The 19,108-nt window shown below is 34.6% G+C and overlaps 1 protein-coding gene across 1 annotated transcript in view; it reads left to right on the top strand.

Annotated features, from left to right (window-relative positions):
• The window catches only part of LOC124994178 (uncharacterized), a 72,389-nt gene that overhangs the window by 39,525 nt on the left and 13,756 nt on the right, over positions 1-19,108 (top strand). Inside the window, exon 4 of the mRNA XM_047565991.1 lies at positions 17,727-17,825. Within this exon, the coding sequence (XP_047421947.1) occupies positions 17,727-17,825 (99 nt within the window). The remainder of the gene's footprint in view (positions 1-17,726; positions 17,826-19,108) is intronic.

Below are 19,108 nucleotides of genomic sequence, written 5' to 3' on the forward strand. Positions count from 1 at the left end.
TGACTTCTGTCCTATTTTGAAAGTCACTTTAACATTTCCAATAATAATAATAATGACCTCTACCATTGCTATCTTTCCCCCTCACAATTGGATGCTGTGGTATAGCTTACCCACAGTGACAAGATTTAGTGAAGAACAAACATAAAGCTACCAAGTTTAATCCATTGCTTCTAATCATTTTGTAATCTGAAAAAGAGGAAGAGGTTGAGGAGCAAAGTAAAAGCTTCTTATTCATTAGCATCAGATGACTTTAGTACCAAGTATTAGACTCTTTTTTACCTCAATGCTGTTGAAATTCTCTACATATTTGGGTGCTGACAACAGGCTGGGAATATGCTGGGAAACTAAATCTAGATGAATGTATTATGGTGTTATTGTAGTAAGAGTACAGCTTAGCCCATCTCATCTCTCAGATTTAAGTTTATTTCTTCTTAAAATGGTGACATTTCAAAACACCACATGGAATTCAATAGTTATATCTTGTAAGAAGTTAATGACAGGAATAAAGAACAGAGGCAATGGATGTAATGTGCAACTTTCATATATAGGAAATTGATATAAATATTATCAGACATCTATTAGATTGTTCATCATGACAAACACATTAAAATTTGGAGCCATAATTTAAAGACTGTATTAAATAGAACACTTAATAAGAGGTTTAGTCTATGTACTTAAAATTACACAAAGAAAAAAAATAAGAATGGTAAAATATGGAAGCCCTGTTAAGTTCATGGCATTGTGGTCTACCTATGTTACCTTTATTGATCAGTCCTGATCTTATTATTCAGAAAAATATTCTGATGTATAAAAAAAATTTTATCTGATGACATTTTCCTTAGGGCACTTTCTATTCAGAGAAAATGAGCTATTTATTTTAAATCTATGCCCCTGTCACTACATCCACACAGCACACTATAATAAAAATAAAACTTCTTGAGAATTCAGTCACTGAAAGTACAACTGATTCATATTCTTGATATTCAATTTTTTTTAACTATTACAGTAGGTTTTAGAAGAGAAGAGTCTTGGAAATCACATCAGTGAGTCAAACATGAAACAAGTCAATGGAAATGGAGCTTTGTGTATAAGCTTTGTTTATATCTTTTGTGGATATTGGATCTGAAATAAAATACAATTACTTTTTTCCAAAACAATTTTCTCTCACATTTGGAATTCATTTGATGAGGCAAAGATTTCTATTTACTCAGGGAAGACCTTGACAAAAGTAGTCAGAAACCTCTGCAAAGACGAATTTGACAGCATTTTATCAGCCCACACCCAACCAAAGCCCAAGGAGGCCTGAAACCTTACTCTGATGGAGTGGAGATGAGCACTCCATCAGAGTGGAGATCATCAGGTTTGTGAATAATTAATAGATTAGTGTAGGAATAATTAAAATCCCTTCTTAACCTGAGATGAGTGGGAAGAAAAATCTCCATTTACAGCATCCTCTATCCTCTTCCATCGGGGTCATGACATTATTAGGATTTCAATATACTGAAACTGACACATACAGACAGATCATTCTATTTGTTCTAATGTGAAACTGTTTAATGAGGTTTATTTTAAATTGTATTTTTAGTTTAATATTTACTGAACACATATTCAGTATACTCATAAAACTTTGTAGTAAGTTTGATCATAGAGTATATGTCTAAATACAAATTATATTATTCACTTGGAACCCATGTATCATCAACTCTACAAAGAATTCTAGAAATACACAATTACAAAGTAAATTCCTACCCTGTATGATTTAACTGGGAAGATTAATATGATAATAAATCACTATAATTCAATAAAGACAATAATAGGAAGACAAAATTCTTAATTATCCTTAGAATAAAATAAATAACTATTCAGAAATGAATCAAAATGTCCGTAAAAATAAAAAATATTTTAATTAAAAAAAAAAAAGAAAAACTTAGCAAGGAGTTGACATTTGAGATGAATGTTGAAGACTGAATAGGAGTTTTCAGGCCACATAAAATGGATGTCTCTCATTGAAAGGTGGCTTTTCTCCACATAGTGATTCAGACTTAGGCTCTTTCTTTCATGGGTCCTACTGTCTCTTTGGGTGTGGTTACTTCCCAAATCTACCCAGCAAACGGGGCAAAGTATCTTTTAGGGTCAAATCTGTTAGCCCAAAAAATAATAAGCATCATATCTATTCACTTCCACTTGCTAGAACTTGCTCATATGGCCATGATTAACTCCAAAGGTTAGGAACTGCAATCTAGGTTAACTTCTATTAAAACAACAACCACCAAAAAAACCCAAAAACAAAACAAAAAACCCCTCATATATTTACCATAGGAGAGTTGGCAAGGAGGCTTTGCTGTATGCCCCTGTTCAAGGATCAGCTTTTTTCCATAGAATGCTTCAACAATATCTTAGGACATTAGGTTTCTGCCTGATCCTCCACAGTAGCCAGAATACAAAGGGATGGAGATTTCTGTGAGGAGCTGGGTCTGAAAATGGAGGACTATCTTGTATACAGAACTTCATTACATGACTTCACCCTTGAAAAAACTGGAGAGTAACATGAAGCTATTTCCCAAACAAAATAGATATTCATGAACAACTAGTCAATCTGTAACACCCTTCTGTTTTGAATATTCCCTTTGCTCTTCATACTTTGAAACACACATTGGCTGTCTCCTTTGCCAAAGGTCCATCCAGTCTTTGCCTCTAGATGAAAGTATAGAATCTCCAAGAGACATGCTGTCCTCAAGCACAAATGTTTGCAGTAGTGACATATGAACTAAGAAGACAAGTTTACTTGGATACCCACACCAAAATATTTATGTGTACATATAGATAGATAAAGATAGATACAGATATAGACATAGTATGTATGGAATGAAAAGAGAATAACCACAACAAATACTAAATCTATTCCCAAAAGGGAAGACTCAAAGTAGTCATTAGGCTATAGAACTCTGAAATCTTGTTGGCTCAACATGGTGAATGAAGGATTTTTTCCTATATTCAGTAGAGTTTCCAAATTGGACCCTGATACTGTTTTCTGGAAGAAATTTTTAATTTTCCATTATTCCCTGTGGTCCCTGACTTGCCCTCTTAGATGAGTCATTTGCCATCATTCTCTATTGGGAAGAATACCACCCTTTGGGAGAGCCCAGATTTCACATCTCATTTATTCCTAAATAATTGGTGGTCCAAAATTTGTTTAATTGCTTGAGCATTCAAAAGTAATTTGGGGGGTTATTGTTTTTTGGCAATACAAATCCCTCACAAACTTGGCAGGCTTCTAATTTATATGCTTCTAATCACCTTCATATGCCAGTTACCACACTCAAAGTATTCTCCTAGACTTAGTTTTATTTCTGTATTTTGCTCATCCTCAAACCACTTCTCTAAACTTAATATGGTACCTTGATGCCAGCTGGAACAATAGGCCTGAAGAGAAGGTAAGTTTAATTTGATTTTCTATGTGTCTGAGAAACTCACTTCAACTGAAAATTCTCCCTGGGTCCTCTGTGCTCACAGCCTTTATTTCAACCTCATCTTTTATGTCTCTCATCCTTTGGAGTTCAGAATTAGTTGGCTTTCCCCTTTAGAAAGGCCTCCAAATGCCTCCTGTTCCTTTCTTTTTTTGCTAATAAATAGGCCAACTATTTTCTGAGTTCCTCTCTTTCTCACAATACCTTGCCAAATTCATGAAATAACAACCAATAGTCCTGAATAATATTCTGTTTTCTAACCTCAGGTGCTAGTTATAATATTGATAGGTTTGTGGTCTATCTTTTTAGTTATAATAAGTTACATTTTTGTCAAATATTGTGCCATAGTAAAAGATGGATCTCAACTGTCAGCCTATTACATTTGTTCTTTATTTTTTTATGTATTCTTTTTAGATATGCATGGCAATAGACTGTATTTTGCCATAGTATACAAACATGGAGTATAAGTTATTCTAACCAGGATCCCATTCTTGTGGTTGTGCATGATGTGGAGTTTCACTGGTCATGTATTCGTATATGAACAAAGGAAAGTTATGTCTGATTCATTCTACTATCTTTACATTTGTTCTTTATAGCTCATTGCCCATGCACTGAACCAATGGCAAATTCCTTGGGTTTTATTTATAGCAACATTCCCCTTCAGTTTCTGTGTTAATATGCAGGCTCGTGGTTATTAGAATCAACAATTAAGTGTAAATGAATTATCACCCTCAAGAAGACGTTTTGTTTACATCATAGTCCAATGTAAGTGTGGGGAGGCATTTCATACAATCTTTCAGGGATCCGAACTCCTGATCCTCTCGTGGTTCTGCCACTCCTTAGAGACTCAGTCTTCCATTATATTGTTCACATCTGGCCTGCAGATAAGGAAAGAGAAAGTGAGCATGGGTAAGTCAGTCAGACTTTAAGAGTCAGGCCTGGAAATGGTATATGTCACTTTTTATGTTTATTCAATTACCCATCACTTAGAAACATGGCCTCACTGAAACGTATAGCCTTAAGGGGGTAAGTAAAGAGATAAGAGAGAGATATTGATTGCACCTGCTAAATTTCTGCCACAACAAAAAAGAAAATGGATTTTTAGGGAGCATCTGGAAATTTCTGCCTTAGCCCATCTCCAGGTTGCCATACTATTTAGAAATTGAGTCTTTGGGGTTTAGCACCAAAGGAACTACCATAACATACCAATAAGCTCTGCCCAAAGTTGGAAGAAAATAAGAAATAAGAAGGCTAGATCCTCGAACAACTTGTATTGCATTGTAAAAACTTATTTTTGATTCTATAGTCCTGGATAATATGAATTTTTTATCATACAACCAAAGTTCCATTATAGAATGATTTATTCAGAAATAACAAGAGAAAATAGAAAACTAACATTAACTGGATGTCATTTAGTACCAAAAATTAGCTAAGCGTAATATCATTTGATTCTAACAGAAACCTTGTATATTAGGTAATTTTATGGTGTCCCATTTTGACAGGTGGAGAAAGTTTAAGCTCGTAAAGCATTAATTATTCTTTCTCTTGTCCCAGGGTAAGTCTCAAAGCCAATATGCAAAATGAGAAGCATCTGACTCTAAAATCCATGTTCTTTTCACTAGAAAAGTAGATTAATTGCAGGTAATACTAGAGTCATAAAGGCCTTCAGAAAATTATTTCAATATCTCATGTAGGGAAGGAAGTAAGTACTGGGCCAGAAGTTATGAGAGAGAAAAATGGTAACCCATTTGGGAAATACCTTGAAAGTACAATAGACAGGACTGGGCATCCATTATATATGATAGATAAAGAAGAGGAGAGAATTAAGGATGTCTCTAGTCTCCAGTTTCTAACTTAGGAGAAATGAAAGCTATTATAGGAGAAGCATGTTTATGGGGAATAATGAGTTAAGTTTGGGTTATTTTGTTCTTGAGAAACCTGGAATTATCATTTTTAGATGAACAATAGACAATGGAAAGTAAGATCTGAAAATAAGAGAGATCAAAGTGGAGATCTATGCTATAGAACACATACAATCATTTACAAGTTCCCTCATATCCTCAACTTACTTTCAGATTGTCTCTCCATCTTTTGCTCTAATGAAAGTGCAGCTGTTTTCTGTGAACCTTGTTTCCTTGAAACCTCTAGTGTGAAACCTGATTTCCCTCTCACTATTCTTGTACTCCTTGGACCTCAAAGTGCCCTTTCTTCTCATAATAGATTCTAGATCATTTTTTCTCTCTCTTCCCTGAAAAATAATGAAAAACTTAAAATTCCTTATTTTCAGAAAACTCCACCACTGACCCTGTTTGTTATTGTCATAAGTGATTCCCTCGTGTATCAGTTGACTTATGCTCCACAGTACAGCAAAATAACCAATCCCAAAGCTCAGTGGTTTATAGAGATAATAATTTATTTTTCAGTCACAGGGCTGTGGCTTGGCTCTAACTTGACTGAGATAAACTAGGCTAACTGTTCATTAGATTGCTGACCTCCTTTGAAGAAGACTCATTCCCACAGTCAACCTCTAGATATTTTTATTACTAAATAACAATTTCAAGCTTACCATTCTCCAAAAACCTCTTTTTTATATACACTTTCTCACATCTCCTCCCATTGTTCTTATTACTACTTTTGATGCCCAGGGTTGGTCAAATAATGGCCCCCAACAAAGTCAGTGTTCTAATTTCTGCTATATTACATTGCAAAAGGAAATTAAACTTGTAAAAGAACTTAAAACAAACCTTACAAATATGTATATTGGGACTGGGAATGTGGCTCAGTGGTAGAACTCTTGCCTAAAATGCACAAGACCTTGGGTTCAATCCCTAGCACTATAAAATAAAATAAATTAAATTAAATAAGGTTGTCCTGGAATACCTAGATGAGTTTAAGTGTTCTTAAATGAGGAAGAAGCAAGCAGAAGAGTCAGAAAAAGAGAGATAGCATCTTAAAAATGCAAATGAACACTAATGATCAAAGATGAAAGGAAGCCATGAGCTAATGAATGGAGGGGCAGCCAACCTGTGGAAGCTGGAAAAGACCAAAAAAGTGGATTTTATCCTGGAGCTTCTAGAAAGAAACTCAATATTGCCATCGCCTGGATTTTCACCCAGATATATTTCACATTTCCAACACCCAAGGTTGTAAAAATAAGTTTGTGTTAACTCACTGTAGCAATAATAGGCAACCAATATACATTCCAGTTCCAACAATTCCACAGCTTAAGAGAAAACAGTGCTTTGATGTTACCACAATTTTATTCTTCTTCACCAGGCTTCACTTTGTTCACTCAGTTCATCAACTTAAATTCTAAGACCATTCCCCTCTCTCGCTTTGTGATTATTAGTAAAACCCAAACACTACTCTCAGACCACTAAAAGTCTATGCCCACACAACAGGATGAGGCAACAACCTGAATAATACAGATGACAACTGTTTTAAATCTATATGTCTTCCATCCAGTGGGACTCTAACGCTGCCCAGCTAATCCAAAATTCCCTTTTCACTCAAGTCTCCATTTTTCCCTTTCTCCTGGACCATTTTCCCCATACATGACCCTGTTGTTATTTCAACAATTTTTTAAAAATTAAAACTATTCTTTTAATCACAAAGCTCCTCCAGGACTACAACTGTTTCTTTCTTTATAGCCAAACTTGTCAAGAGTTATCTATACTCATTATCATCTATTTCTTCTTTCCATTCCCCCCAATTTTTTAGCTACTCCATTAGGCTGTGCCTCACAAGTGACAAGGCAACAGTTTTTGTTATGCCACCAATGATCCTGTATTCTAATATCCAAAGAAAACTACTGGTCATCATTTGATTTGACCTATCAATAGTATCTAATACTATAAATCACACTTTCACCTTGAAGTACTTTTATTCATTTGGTTTCCAGGACCTTTTCTAATTTTTCTTTTATCTCAGTGATATTTCCCTCTCTATCTCTTTCACTGCTTCTTTCTCATACTCTCAATCTTCAAAGAATGTGATATGTCAGATCTCACTGATTGGACTCCTGTATTTGTATTTGCTTGGATATCTCATGACTTGAAATAGCATGATGAAAGTTCCCAGATTTACATTTCTACTCAGAAACTCTCCACTGAACTTCAGTCTTTTATATTTAAGAGTGTCTACTCAATGTTGTCATTTGCATATTTAATTAAATTATATTTAATATATTTGTATATTTAATATTTTCAAACAAAATATCTCTCTTGGGTTTCAGCTTTCTATCACTATAACAAATAACTGAGGTAAAAATTTATAAAGATAAAAGGTTGATTTTGGCTGACAGTTTTGGAGGTTCTAGTCTGTGATCAGATAGGCCCACTGTTTCTAGGCCTGTGATGAGACAGTACATCAGGACAGGAGCACATGGCAGAGCAAATCTGGTCACCTCATGGCAAGGAAGCAAAAGAGAAGATGAAGGACTCAGGGTCACAGCAGTCCCTTCAGGGGCATGCCTCCTAATATCCTAAAGCCCTCCTACTAGGCCACACCTCTTAAAGGTTTCACAACCTTACAATAGCATCTCCCTGGGAACAAAACCTTTTTAACATGTGAACATTTAAGATGTAAAATATAGCACCTCTTGACTCCCTTCTCTCTGCTGCACAAACACATGTGCACATGTACATGCACACACACACACATACACACACACACACCCCTCTCCCAAATCCATTCTGTCTGAACTTTTGTATGGCAATTCTGGCCCTTCCTGTCTAATAACCATTTTCTGTTGGTTCTACTTTCAAGATGTATTCAGAATCTGAACATTTCTTCCTTGTATCTACTGCACTCTCCTTGGTCACAGCTTTCTCCGACAGCAGTAACTCCCTAATTTATCTCAACTCAGTCACTATCAAGTGGCTTCCTATCCCAATGGGTAGGAGTAAAAGTCAACACAATCACTTTGGCTGCTTCCTCAAAGCCAAGCTTAACCCATCTGATCTTTGCATAAAACATTATAAAACTCTTCCTGCCTTGAATACAACCACATTACAGGGCACTACCATCTACCCTCCTAAGGAAGATGGCTCCTGTCTCCACTCCTATTCACCGGTACTCCCTGTCTTCCTTCCTGACTTGTTTTTCTCCATAGCATATTATTATTGGTATATCTCACTTATTTATTTTGGTCATTTTTTTCTCTCATTCCTCTAGAATTCAAGATTCATAATGACAGATATATTTGTCTAGCTTGTTTACTACTGTATTCTTGGTGCCTACAAAAATGCCTGTTGCAATTATATTTGTTTAATTATGTTTCTTTAATAAGAGAACCTAACATAATTGAAACATAATAAATGACATCACTCAGAAAGAATGTTTGGAATGAGAAAACATTGACCAGTGGAGACAGGAAAGGACCCTGAGAAGAAATAGCTAAACTAAGTGCCTTGATTCCAGTTTCCCAAACTCAAAATAAACCAATTGCTTCATGTGATAACACAAATCATGTCAGTGATTCTTAAAGTTGTAAGAGTTATTGTCTGTAAATCTGATGGGGAATGTGAAGAGGAAAAGATATGATATTAACAAATTTAATTTTACCTTCAAAGATTGGAATTTATTGAAATTCACTCCAATTGATAGACCATTATGTATGTTTGGAAAACCTCAGGCTAAAGTTAATGAATGTGAGCAATTATATTGGGGAAGATCATTCCCACCAGAAAATTCTGCAGAGGTTCAAATAAACCAGTTCTAGAAAATTAAAAAAAAAATGTTCAGTTTTATTTTTATCTTTTCTCTGACTACTGAGATTTTTCTCACAAAGTACAAAATCACAAGTAGTAAAATACATGTCAACAGCAGAAAATCAATTTTGAAAATTAAAGACAATTCTTTGCCACATTATTTTGTAATAGAAGATCTAAAATCAGAACCATATTATCTTTACTAAATTTTATTCTTTATATTAAATTTCATTCCTGATGCTTAATTCTTTCAGTTTGATTGTAATTCAGTCGTTCTACAAAAAATGTTAGTAAACTAATTTTTTAGAAAGTAACGTCTTTGCTTTCCATACTCATGTGTTTTTCACCTCACAGAATGTATCCTATCTGAATTCTGAATGTGTTTACAATCTGAACATGTCCACTACACTGGAACTTCATGAAATAAAAGGAAAAATCAACCAACTGCACAATTGTTTGCATAATTTATCAGACCAGTTTCTTTCTATGGAAGTAGTCGTGAATTCTCTCTTCTATACTTTCAATCCTCAGGTTTGTTCACTGCCTTGTTACTTGCTGAAATGAATTCTAAAAGCATGATTCCTATCCTGCGACTTTGGAGTCCAACTGCAAAAATACCAATTGCCATGAACAGCATGGTCTGGCTGCCTGCTCATATGTAACAGCCTGCTCTGGCCAGGCCTTTTCCTTGCCCTTTCCATTTGCTAACATTTGTCCTCTTCTACTAGCCAACTTGTATAAAATTAATTGCTTAGAAATGGCCAAATGATATTTAGATTATATAGAAAGCAACTCAGTAATTGCTTCCCATTTAAAACTATTTATTGTAAAAACAAATTATAAAAGACATTTTAGGAATAATTGGCAACATTTGAGAGTGGACTGGGTACTGGGTGACATGAAGGAAGTACATTTTTCAGATGTAGCAATTTATTTTCAGTATTTTGTAAAGATGCACATTGGAAGTACTTAGGGATGAAATGTAATGGTGTTGGTAATTTATTTCATGATAGTTCAACAAATAAAAAGTGAAATTTTAAAGGGAAAAATAAAGCTATCATTTCCCCAAGCCTAATTAATGATTTTTAATAACTCTTATGTTGGCATATATTATCCAGTTATAAAAATAATCATTACTAAATAATGGTTATTGAGTGCTTATTATGTGCCAGACTCAACTAAGTAATTCATATGCATTATCTCATTTAATTATCTAGTAAACTCATTTGTTGGGTAACAATATTCTCCTTTTAAAAATGGGAGGAGACTTCTGAAAAATTAAAGTATGTGCTTAGGTTATACACCTATTCAGATACTATCCAACACGATAGTGTTTAAAGTGTCTTACAAAGAAGCATAAAGATAAAGAAAATTATATGCCAAGACAAAGAAAATTAAAATAATTAAAGAAGAGTAATGATGAAAAGTTTGGAATGGAAAAGTAAATACAACCAGGGGTGGTTTACCTGACTGAATCAAAGCCTTGAACTTGCATACAATACACTTGTGAAATTAAAAGAAAACTAAATGTGAACTTGTCTTTAAGTTTATCAGCAGATAAAGCACAAAGAAACATATATTACCAACTACAGAAGTCGCAGAATACTGATAAATTTTAAGTTGTTCAGTAGTTTAAGCATAACTATTATTATTTCCAAGACTAAGTTCAGAGAATAATTTCTATGAACCCTATAGGACATAGTAATTAAAAGAAAACATTCATTGAACCAATGATATTCACATTGTTGCTCACAATATTTATCTAATTTAAGTACAGATATCCCCTTTCCTTCATACAGACTTTCTCCCACAATTGGTATCCCGCATCCCAGTGCTAAATGTTACCATCAATGAACCTGTATTGACATATTATCACCTTGTTATGGTTTGGATCTGGAATTCCTCCAGAGTCTCATGTGTTCTGAAGTAGGGTTTTGGGAAAGTGACTGGATCATGGGGCCTCTGACCTCATCAGATGAATGGATGAATCCATTGATGGTCAAATGTACTACTAGGAGGTGGGACCTAGCTGGAGGAAGCAACTCAGTTGGGGGTGCCTGAGTTGATCTTGTCCCTGGCTGCTTCCAGTCCACCTCTCTATTTCTTGGCTGCCATGAGCTGAGCAGTTTTCTTCCACCACACCCTTCTGTCATGATGTTCTGCCTCACTTCAGGCCCAAAGCAATGGAATCAGCTGGTCATAGACTGAAATATCTGAAACTATTACCCAAAATATATTTGTACTCCTTTAAGTATTTTTCCTCAGGTCTTTGTGACATTGATGCAAAGCTGACTAATACACATTTAAAGTGCATAGGTTGGAGTTGTAAGTAATGTGGGCATGGTGAGTCATATCCACCACTGTAGTACCATATAGTTTCACTGCCCTAAAACTCCATGGTGCTCTCCCTGCTCACCTCCTCTCTAACCCTAATCTTTTGCTGGCAACCCCTGATCTTTTTACTGTCTCCATAGTTTTACCTTTTCTGTCATGTCAAATATTGGAATCACACAGTGCATAACCTTCTTTGATTGACTACCCCCACTGATTGAGTTAATTGTCTCATTTTAATAGAATTCTTGACTTCACTCCCAGATACTAGGTTTTAGTAAGTATGGGACAGGCTCAAGGAATGTGCATTCCAGAGAACTATGATAGAGTGGTACACTTATTAGTCTTTGAAAAACACTCTTCTAGAGATTTTAATAGTAAACACATAATGTTTTGTAGAAAGTAAGTCATGTGGATAATACTATGTCAAATGAAATTAAGCAAGCTAAATTACATATGTTACTAACATGATATAGTTTCTGATAATCTATCTTTAAATAGCCACATTTAGACTATCAGTGTAGTAAAATAGAAGCTTAAAGCTTCATGTACCTTGTTTGGACAGTTAAGTATTTTACAAACAAACACACTGTATTTGAATAATGCCTTTTGGAGGTGTATGTGCACACACACATAGATATACAACAAAAATATACACACATACATAGATACACATAGGATGTAGATATTAAAAGTATATTGATATATGTATATATCATATCTATATATGCTTATCAATAAATAGGAAATAGGTATAGATATGTGATATGGACTCATTTCCTTTTCCTGAGCAATCTCTTAAAGACCCTTGGTCTTGTAACCCCAATTACACCAGTGACTTTCAGATTTCCCCATGGGCTTCATTGAAGACATTAGGGGCCTCCTCTCAGTTAACTGGAAATTCCAGGGATAGACTCCTCTTTTGGTGCATTTTTTTTTTTTTATTAAGCTGTTTGAAAAATCTCCTTTATTAAAAAGGTTCTACTACAAAAATGTTTTGAAAAATACAGATTTAGTTGAAGTAAATGGATAACATAATCTTGATTGTCGCCACCCATGGCAACAATCCCGCGGATATTTGTTACCACCTGCAGCAACAATTGCACGGGTATTTATCAGAGGTGGACTGGCAATAAACTACTTCTATTCCTGAGCTGCTTCCTTGCTTGCTTGCTTATTCTCTAGCTTATAGAGGAAGAGAAACTTACTTGATTTTAGAGAAAGAGAGGCTTTGAGAGGAAGATAGGCTTTGTTTATAGAGGAAGTTTTAGAGAAAGACAGGCTTCTATGCTTATCAGAGATCTGTTTCTTCTTAGAGTTCTTCTGCTTCTTCTTAGAGGTAGGTCCTGCATCCTGTGAACTAAAGGTGCGAGCTATCTATCTACGACCTAGAGGTGTGTTCTCAGTTCTCCGCTCTACAATCTGCCTTCTGCCACTGCCCACTGCTTACTGCTTGCTGCTGCTTCTCTCTGCTGGCTGCTTCTTCTAGCTGCTTCTTTTTTGCCTTCTGCCTACTGCCCGCTTATATTCCCTCCAGGAGGCAGAGGGCGGAGCCACGCCACTTGAGATCAGGCAAGGAGCCAGCTGCCCTATCACAGCAAAGATTAAAACGAGCAGGCCCTAGCAGGAACACTCGGGAACACCTGTGCACACGTTGTGTGCATGGACTTAATTGAATACGGCCAATGATAAATCACCTGGGTGTGCTTATGTCAATCAACCTCCTCACTGCTGATGTGATCAAAACAACCTCCGGCTGACCGCCAGGTGCCATCCCAGCGCAGCCCACATGATACAGCCCCCAACACTTGATACAGGACCCTATGACTCTCTCTTTCTCTCTCTCTCTCTCTCTCTCTATATATATATATATATATATATATATACATATATAGTCACACTACATATATATACATACATATATAGTCACATTTTGAAAGCTATTAAAAGGCAGCAAGATCAAGAGTATACTTTTGAAAAGGACCTTAAGCACCGTCTCTCTTACTTTTGGAGTTAAGTGCAGTGCTATATGCTTCAATAGGCTGTTGGGCTGGGAGCAGGCTGACATCCTCCTGTAAAAATTAAGAATTCTGAAAAGGGCCTGTACCTGACTAGAGGGACTTCTTACCTCTGTCATAAGGTAAGCGAGGTAATACCTATGGGTAAGGCTAACATTATCATCAGACAGCAATTTCAAGTGTGCTCTTACACAGCAACAACTAGGCAAGCAAGCCACTCAATTCCAAACCATGAAACATGCTTGCAACTTAAATCATAGAAAAATGTCCCATAAACCATTCATGATGAGTCTACCAATTGTAACTTTTACCTGCAAAAAGTTCTAAGGAAGATGAAAGTTTTACAAGATATGATAACTTCCATTTCCGACTATTTTATTTGCAATTCTTCTATCAGGAAATAAAGATGTTTTCTATGAAGAGTCCTATTAGATCCTAGTAATAACACAAATTTAGTTCCATATAACATAATTCTTATCCTTTAATTGTCTGTGGTAGAGGAATGAATATTCACCTGGAGATATATTTATGGATTATGTTGAAATGAGAAAAGGGAGTGACTGAAACCCATTCCTTTATCTGTGATTTCCTTAGTATTATTACAATGCAAAGTTTTCTACATTGTTAACCAGTTAATAATAATCAGTGTGATACAATCATTAGTAATCTCTGTTCACAAATGTAAAGACTGAGAACATACCAGTGAAAATCACAGTCTTAGATTACTGTGGATTTATCTGGTGACAAAGTGGCACAGAATGTAGCAGTGGTTAGTCCTGGAACAGCAGAGGAGAAACAGAATCTCCAGTTCCCATGGAATATTGTTCTGAAATATCCATAGTTGCATCAAGCAAGAAAATAGCATATATTTAATCATTTTTAAAAGAACTACATTTTAAAAGTAGGGTAGACTACATTCACAGTTATGTCAAATAGTAAAATAGTGGTAAAAGCAAAAAATAAAAAATAAAAAATCTTTGAGTATTCATGAAAGATGGAACTTTCAACACCCCTCCCCAGTATATGATATGCTGTTTAGCCCAATCTGATAATTTTAACTTTGCTCTATTGCCTGGTCAGACAGTAGCCAAGAATCTCTCAATTGGTATTGGTTGGTATACTGAGGAAATTAAATAACCATCTGAATTTGTATCTGAGCTTCAACAGCTTAGCATCTTTATATTTGAGTGGCAAGCTTCCTTATTTAATCTTCTTCCTGGATGTATCCATCAAAGTTGCTCTTCTCCCCATGGAATTATTTTGTAACTAAATTATAAAGTGAACATAACATGTTCACATTAATTTGTCCCTGAATGATGACTTCTCATTTTATTTTTTCCATCAGCTCACGAATCTGGTTAGAATTTTTTCAGTTGTCTGATCTGATCTGGTTTAGATCAGATACTAAACCAGAAATTCCTAATTTCCTGGGACAATGAACACATGAAGTGAATTTAGGTTATTGATCCTCTATGGTAGTGAAAGGAGAAAGTTCTCCCTCAAGTTCCTAAAGAATTTTCAGTGGTCCGGAGTAGCAGTAAATCTCAAATACAACCTGAGAGCACCTTGCTGATCTCAGTATTTTCTATGTTTAAACCCAGTCTTGCTCAATTCAGACCTGAATGCAGAGAAACCTGAGGTTGAAAAGAAATGTGCAAGTTGAAATTGTGCTCAACACCACCCAATCCCATTCATCTTCTCCTATCTCAAACATCCCAGTCATATATTTGGATTTTCAAAATAGTAGGAAATTATACTTGCAAAATGTCTAGCATACAGTACACAGTGCATAGCTATATGATGCATAACTATACATTGATTAATTGGATTATTTGAAAGGTGCAGTCAATCTGCTTATCCACAGTCCTGTGTCTATCATATTCTCTTAAGCTTTCTCACTGTCATAATCTTTTTAATTTTTCATTAAGCCTTCCAGGAAAGAAAAAGAAAAATGAAATAAAAGAAAAATTCATATCCTTAATCTTCACAGAATCCAAAACACTTGAAGATCTAAACAAGACTTAAAAATAATTAATAATCTTTGTTTTAGGTATTTATGTAAAAACAGAATAATAAAAAATTAGGGGTAAAGTTTCATTTCTGTATTTTGTTTTCAGTTATACATTTATTCATGTTTTTTTTGTGTAAGTGTTCTTCTTTTTATGTTTTTCTTGATTGACTCTTTGCAGGAAACTATTTGACATTGGTAGATGTAATGTCTATATTCCAGCCACAATATTCCAATATTCAAAATGACTTTGATTTATGTTACAGAGTTCAGCTCCTTCATCAAACACATAAGGAAAACAAAAACATAAGAAAGTGATTTGTTCAAGATCACTGAATTAATAAAAGCAAAGCTATTGACAGAGTTTTAACTATTCTCAGGTTTTAGTGTTTTTATTTATTTTATTTTACTTATGCTATCCTTTTTATGCATAGATGTAGTGCTGTCTTTTTTCCAAATAGATAATAGAGAATAAGCTTCATTTTGCTTTGAATGGGAACTCTGTGAAAGAAAGAGGGTGAACATCTATCATTGTAAACAAATACATTATAATTTGTTTCAAAATTCTTAGGCTAGTCAACAGTACATGGTTCACTACATTGTTTAGATACCTTTCTTTTACAAGAAATTATAATAATAACAACCTCTCTGAAGGCTAGGAATGTGTCTCAGTGGTAGAGTACCTGCCTAGGTTCAAATCCCAGCATTGAAAAAAAAAAAAAAATCCTGTCTTAAACTGACTTAGGTATATGAATGATGAATGAACTAAATCAGACAACTAATAAATCTGATACTGCTTTTAGGTACTGCTGGATCAAGGGATCCAGAGTCTCTGAGTCTAAAGCCCCTGTCCTGTAGGATTAGTAACCCTGGCAGAGTCTGAAAAACTTTTTCTGTGTTCATGTTCTGATCCCTGTATGTGGACAAAGGATTACTCAAACTGGCCAGATCTAGGTCACATGCATATCCCACTAAGACAACATGCTATCTCACAATAAACAGTGGTTTTATTGTAATTAAAAAAAAAAAAGGAAGCAGCTATACAGAGTAAGGAAACATGCACACACATACATACACACATAGACATACTCATCATGGCCCCCTTTTCCAATTTCTTTTTCAATATAGACTTTGAACTCTTAGTCAAAATTATCTGGGTTTTTAATATGAATTCATTCAACCCTGCTGGACAGTATCCACCCTGCACAGGAAAATTATGGCCTGAATTTCTGATTCTCACTGACATCAGTGACTTTTTAGAAACAATTATTTACACAGACTCTGATTTACTACACCAGTGCTAATGGTTTTCTCATATTCTTTTAATTGTCAAAACACATATAATTATGCAGTATTAGGAAATTGCCCAATATTAACTCATCCTGACTCTATTAAATTATTGGGGAAAAATCTACAATAACTTGCTTTCTTTACTATGAATAATAGGATCATTTTAATGTCATGAGTAGAATTAATTTATTAATTATATTTAATTGTACACATACAATTAAATATAATTATATAAGCAAATGATAATAGTCTAATGAACAAAGAAACAGATACTTACTTGCAGTGACTTTCCAATAATCAACCACAACAAAAAGATTACAACTGAAAACTTTTGACATATTTATACAACCATATGGAAAATAGAAATACTGGTTTGGAGGAAGAATGTAGAGATATGAATATACATGGCTTAAAATTGAATTAATTTTTCAATGTGAAAGATTTCTTAGAAATATCATAAATAACTCTTCTCTCTCTTCAAAGGGAATAAATAAGTTTCAATTTGTATCTCCAATGGATGTCAGTACTGTGCCACTAAAATATCACTGGCATCTTTACCTTGCAACAAAAGATCCTGATAGTTTACTGAGAAATTCAAAAGTTAAATTGTGGAACTGGGGTTGTGGCTCAGTGGTAAAGCGTTTGCCTAGCACGTGTGAGGCCCTGGGTTCAATTCTCAGCACCACATAAAAATAAAATAAAGGTATTGTGTTCACCTACAACCAATATATATACATTATATATGCATGTATATATTGGTTTTTTATATATATATATATATTATATACATAATATGTATATATATTAAGTTAAATTGTTTCAACTCATTTTACCTACAACCCAAGTAATGATATAATTGTTTCTGCCTGATATAAATGCCTTTGTGATGCTTGTCCTCCAGCAGCTACAGAATCCTGTTGGTTCAAAAATGAATGCATTTGAAAAACGACTTGAAAATGTCACTACCACTTTGAATAACCTTCAAAACCGCTTGCAGGAGGTCAGTACTCTGTCTGGGTTGGTGCACAAGTGAGGATGATTAATTTTTTAAAAGGATAATAATTTAATTTTAAAAGATACACAGTTACTCACCTTGTATGCAATAGCCTATTTGTTCATTTTGGAGGTGGTTGGCAGGAAACTACACAATGATTTCTGAAGCTGCAAACGGAGGTATAGAGCATATCATAATATATTTATTAAGGACTAATGCAAACCACATTGAGTTATAGAAAGGAAAATGTATTCCCTGGTGCTTAGAATTTACTGAACATGAAGAATTCGAATGAGATTGTTTAGTGAGAAGGAGGAAGAATTTCCATGCTTACCTCCCCAAACAAATAAATCACTGCTTCTATCCTGGGAATGTTTTCAAATAGATGATGTTTAATGAGATGAGTAGTATTTATAACTGAGTTTATATTCACATGTCTTTTCTGTTTTATTTTTCAAATGTATTCTTCAGACTAGGACTTGAATACCAAATATGTGTTCAGGATATAATACTAGGGTACCAAGGTCACTTGTTCTTGAATTGTTCTTTCATGTTTTAAGACAGCAGCAGTTGATCCACTGAATAGCTAGCTTGTAGTCATCTACAAATAGCACAGAATAATCTGGAGGCACAGCATAGAAACATCTTTGAAATCATCCCTATACCATTCTAGAAAAAAAGAACTGGTGAACTAAACAGGAAAAGGAAGACATTTCACCCCAGATTTGCCTTATGTTCAGATCATTTTATTGAAAACTTAACTTTCGTTCTTCCTGAGCCAGTGTCTTGTTGCTGACTGGTAAACTTTTTAAAGAAATTTGCAAAATTTTGGTTGAAAAATTGAAGTTAGGTTTTCTACATGATACATCTAAAATAGGACATATTTAGGGGAGATCTGAACATAATTATGCTGAAATAAGCAAAGGAGCAAAAGTTAAAATCAGACACCTAGAATTGATGTTAGAAGATCTGAGTGTCAATTATTTTATTCAGGCAACAAAAACATATAACACCTTACAGCCATTCATTTAATGAATGAATTGAAGGTCAGTGATAGTCAAAGCCTATGAATGTATAAAACCTGAGCAAGAAAAATAGTCTCCTTAAACAAGAAACATTTCATTTTTGTAAAACACAAAACTTTCATGACAAAGAAAGTATAACATCAGAATGAAGAAAGTATTATTTAATAGACTGTTACAATATTTAGTTCACATTTGGGAGCAAATTATTTCAGGTAAATATTTCATATCAAAGATAAAGATTAATATATATAAATTTAAAAATCA

The sequence above is a fragment of the Sciurus carolinensis genome, chromosome 10, assembly GCF_902686445.1.
Source record: "Sciurus carolinensis chromosome 10, mSciCar1.2, whole genome shotgun sequence".
In the NCBI taxonomy this organism is placed as follows: Eukaryota; Metazoa; Chordata; class Mammalia; order Rodentia; family Sciuridae; genus Sciurus; species Sciurus carolinensis.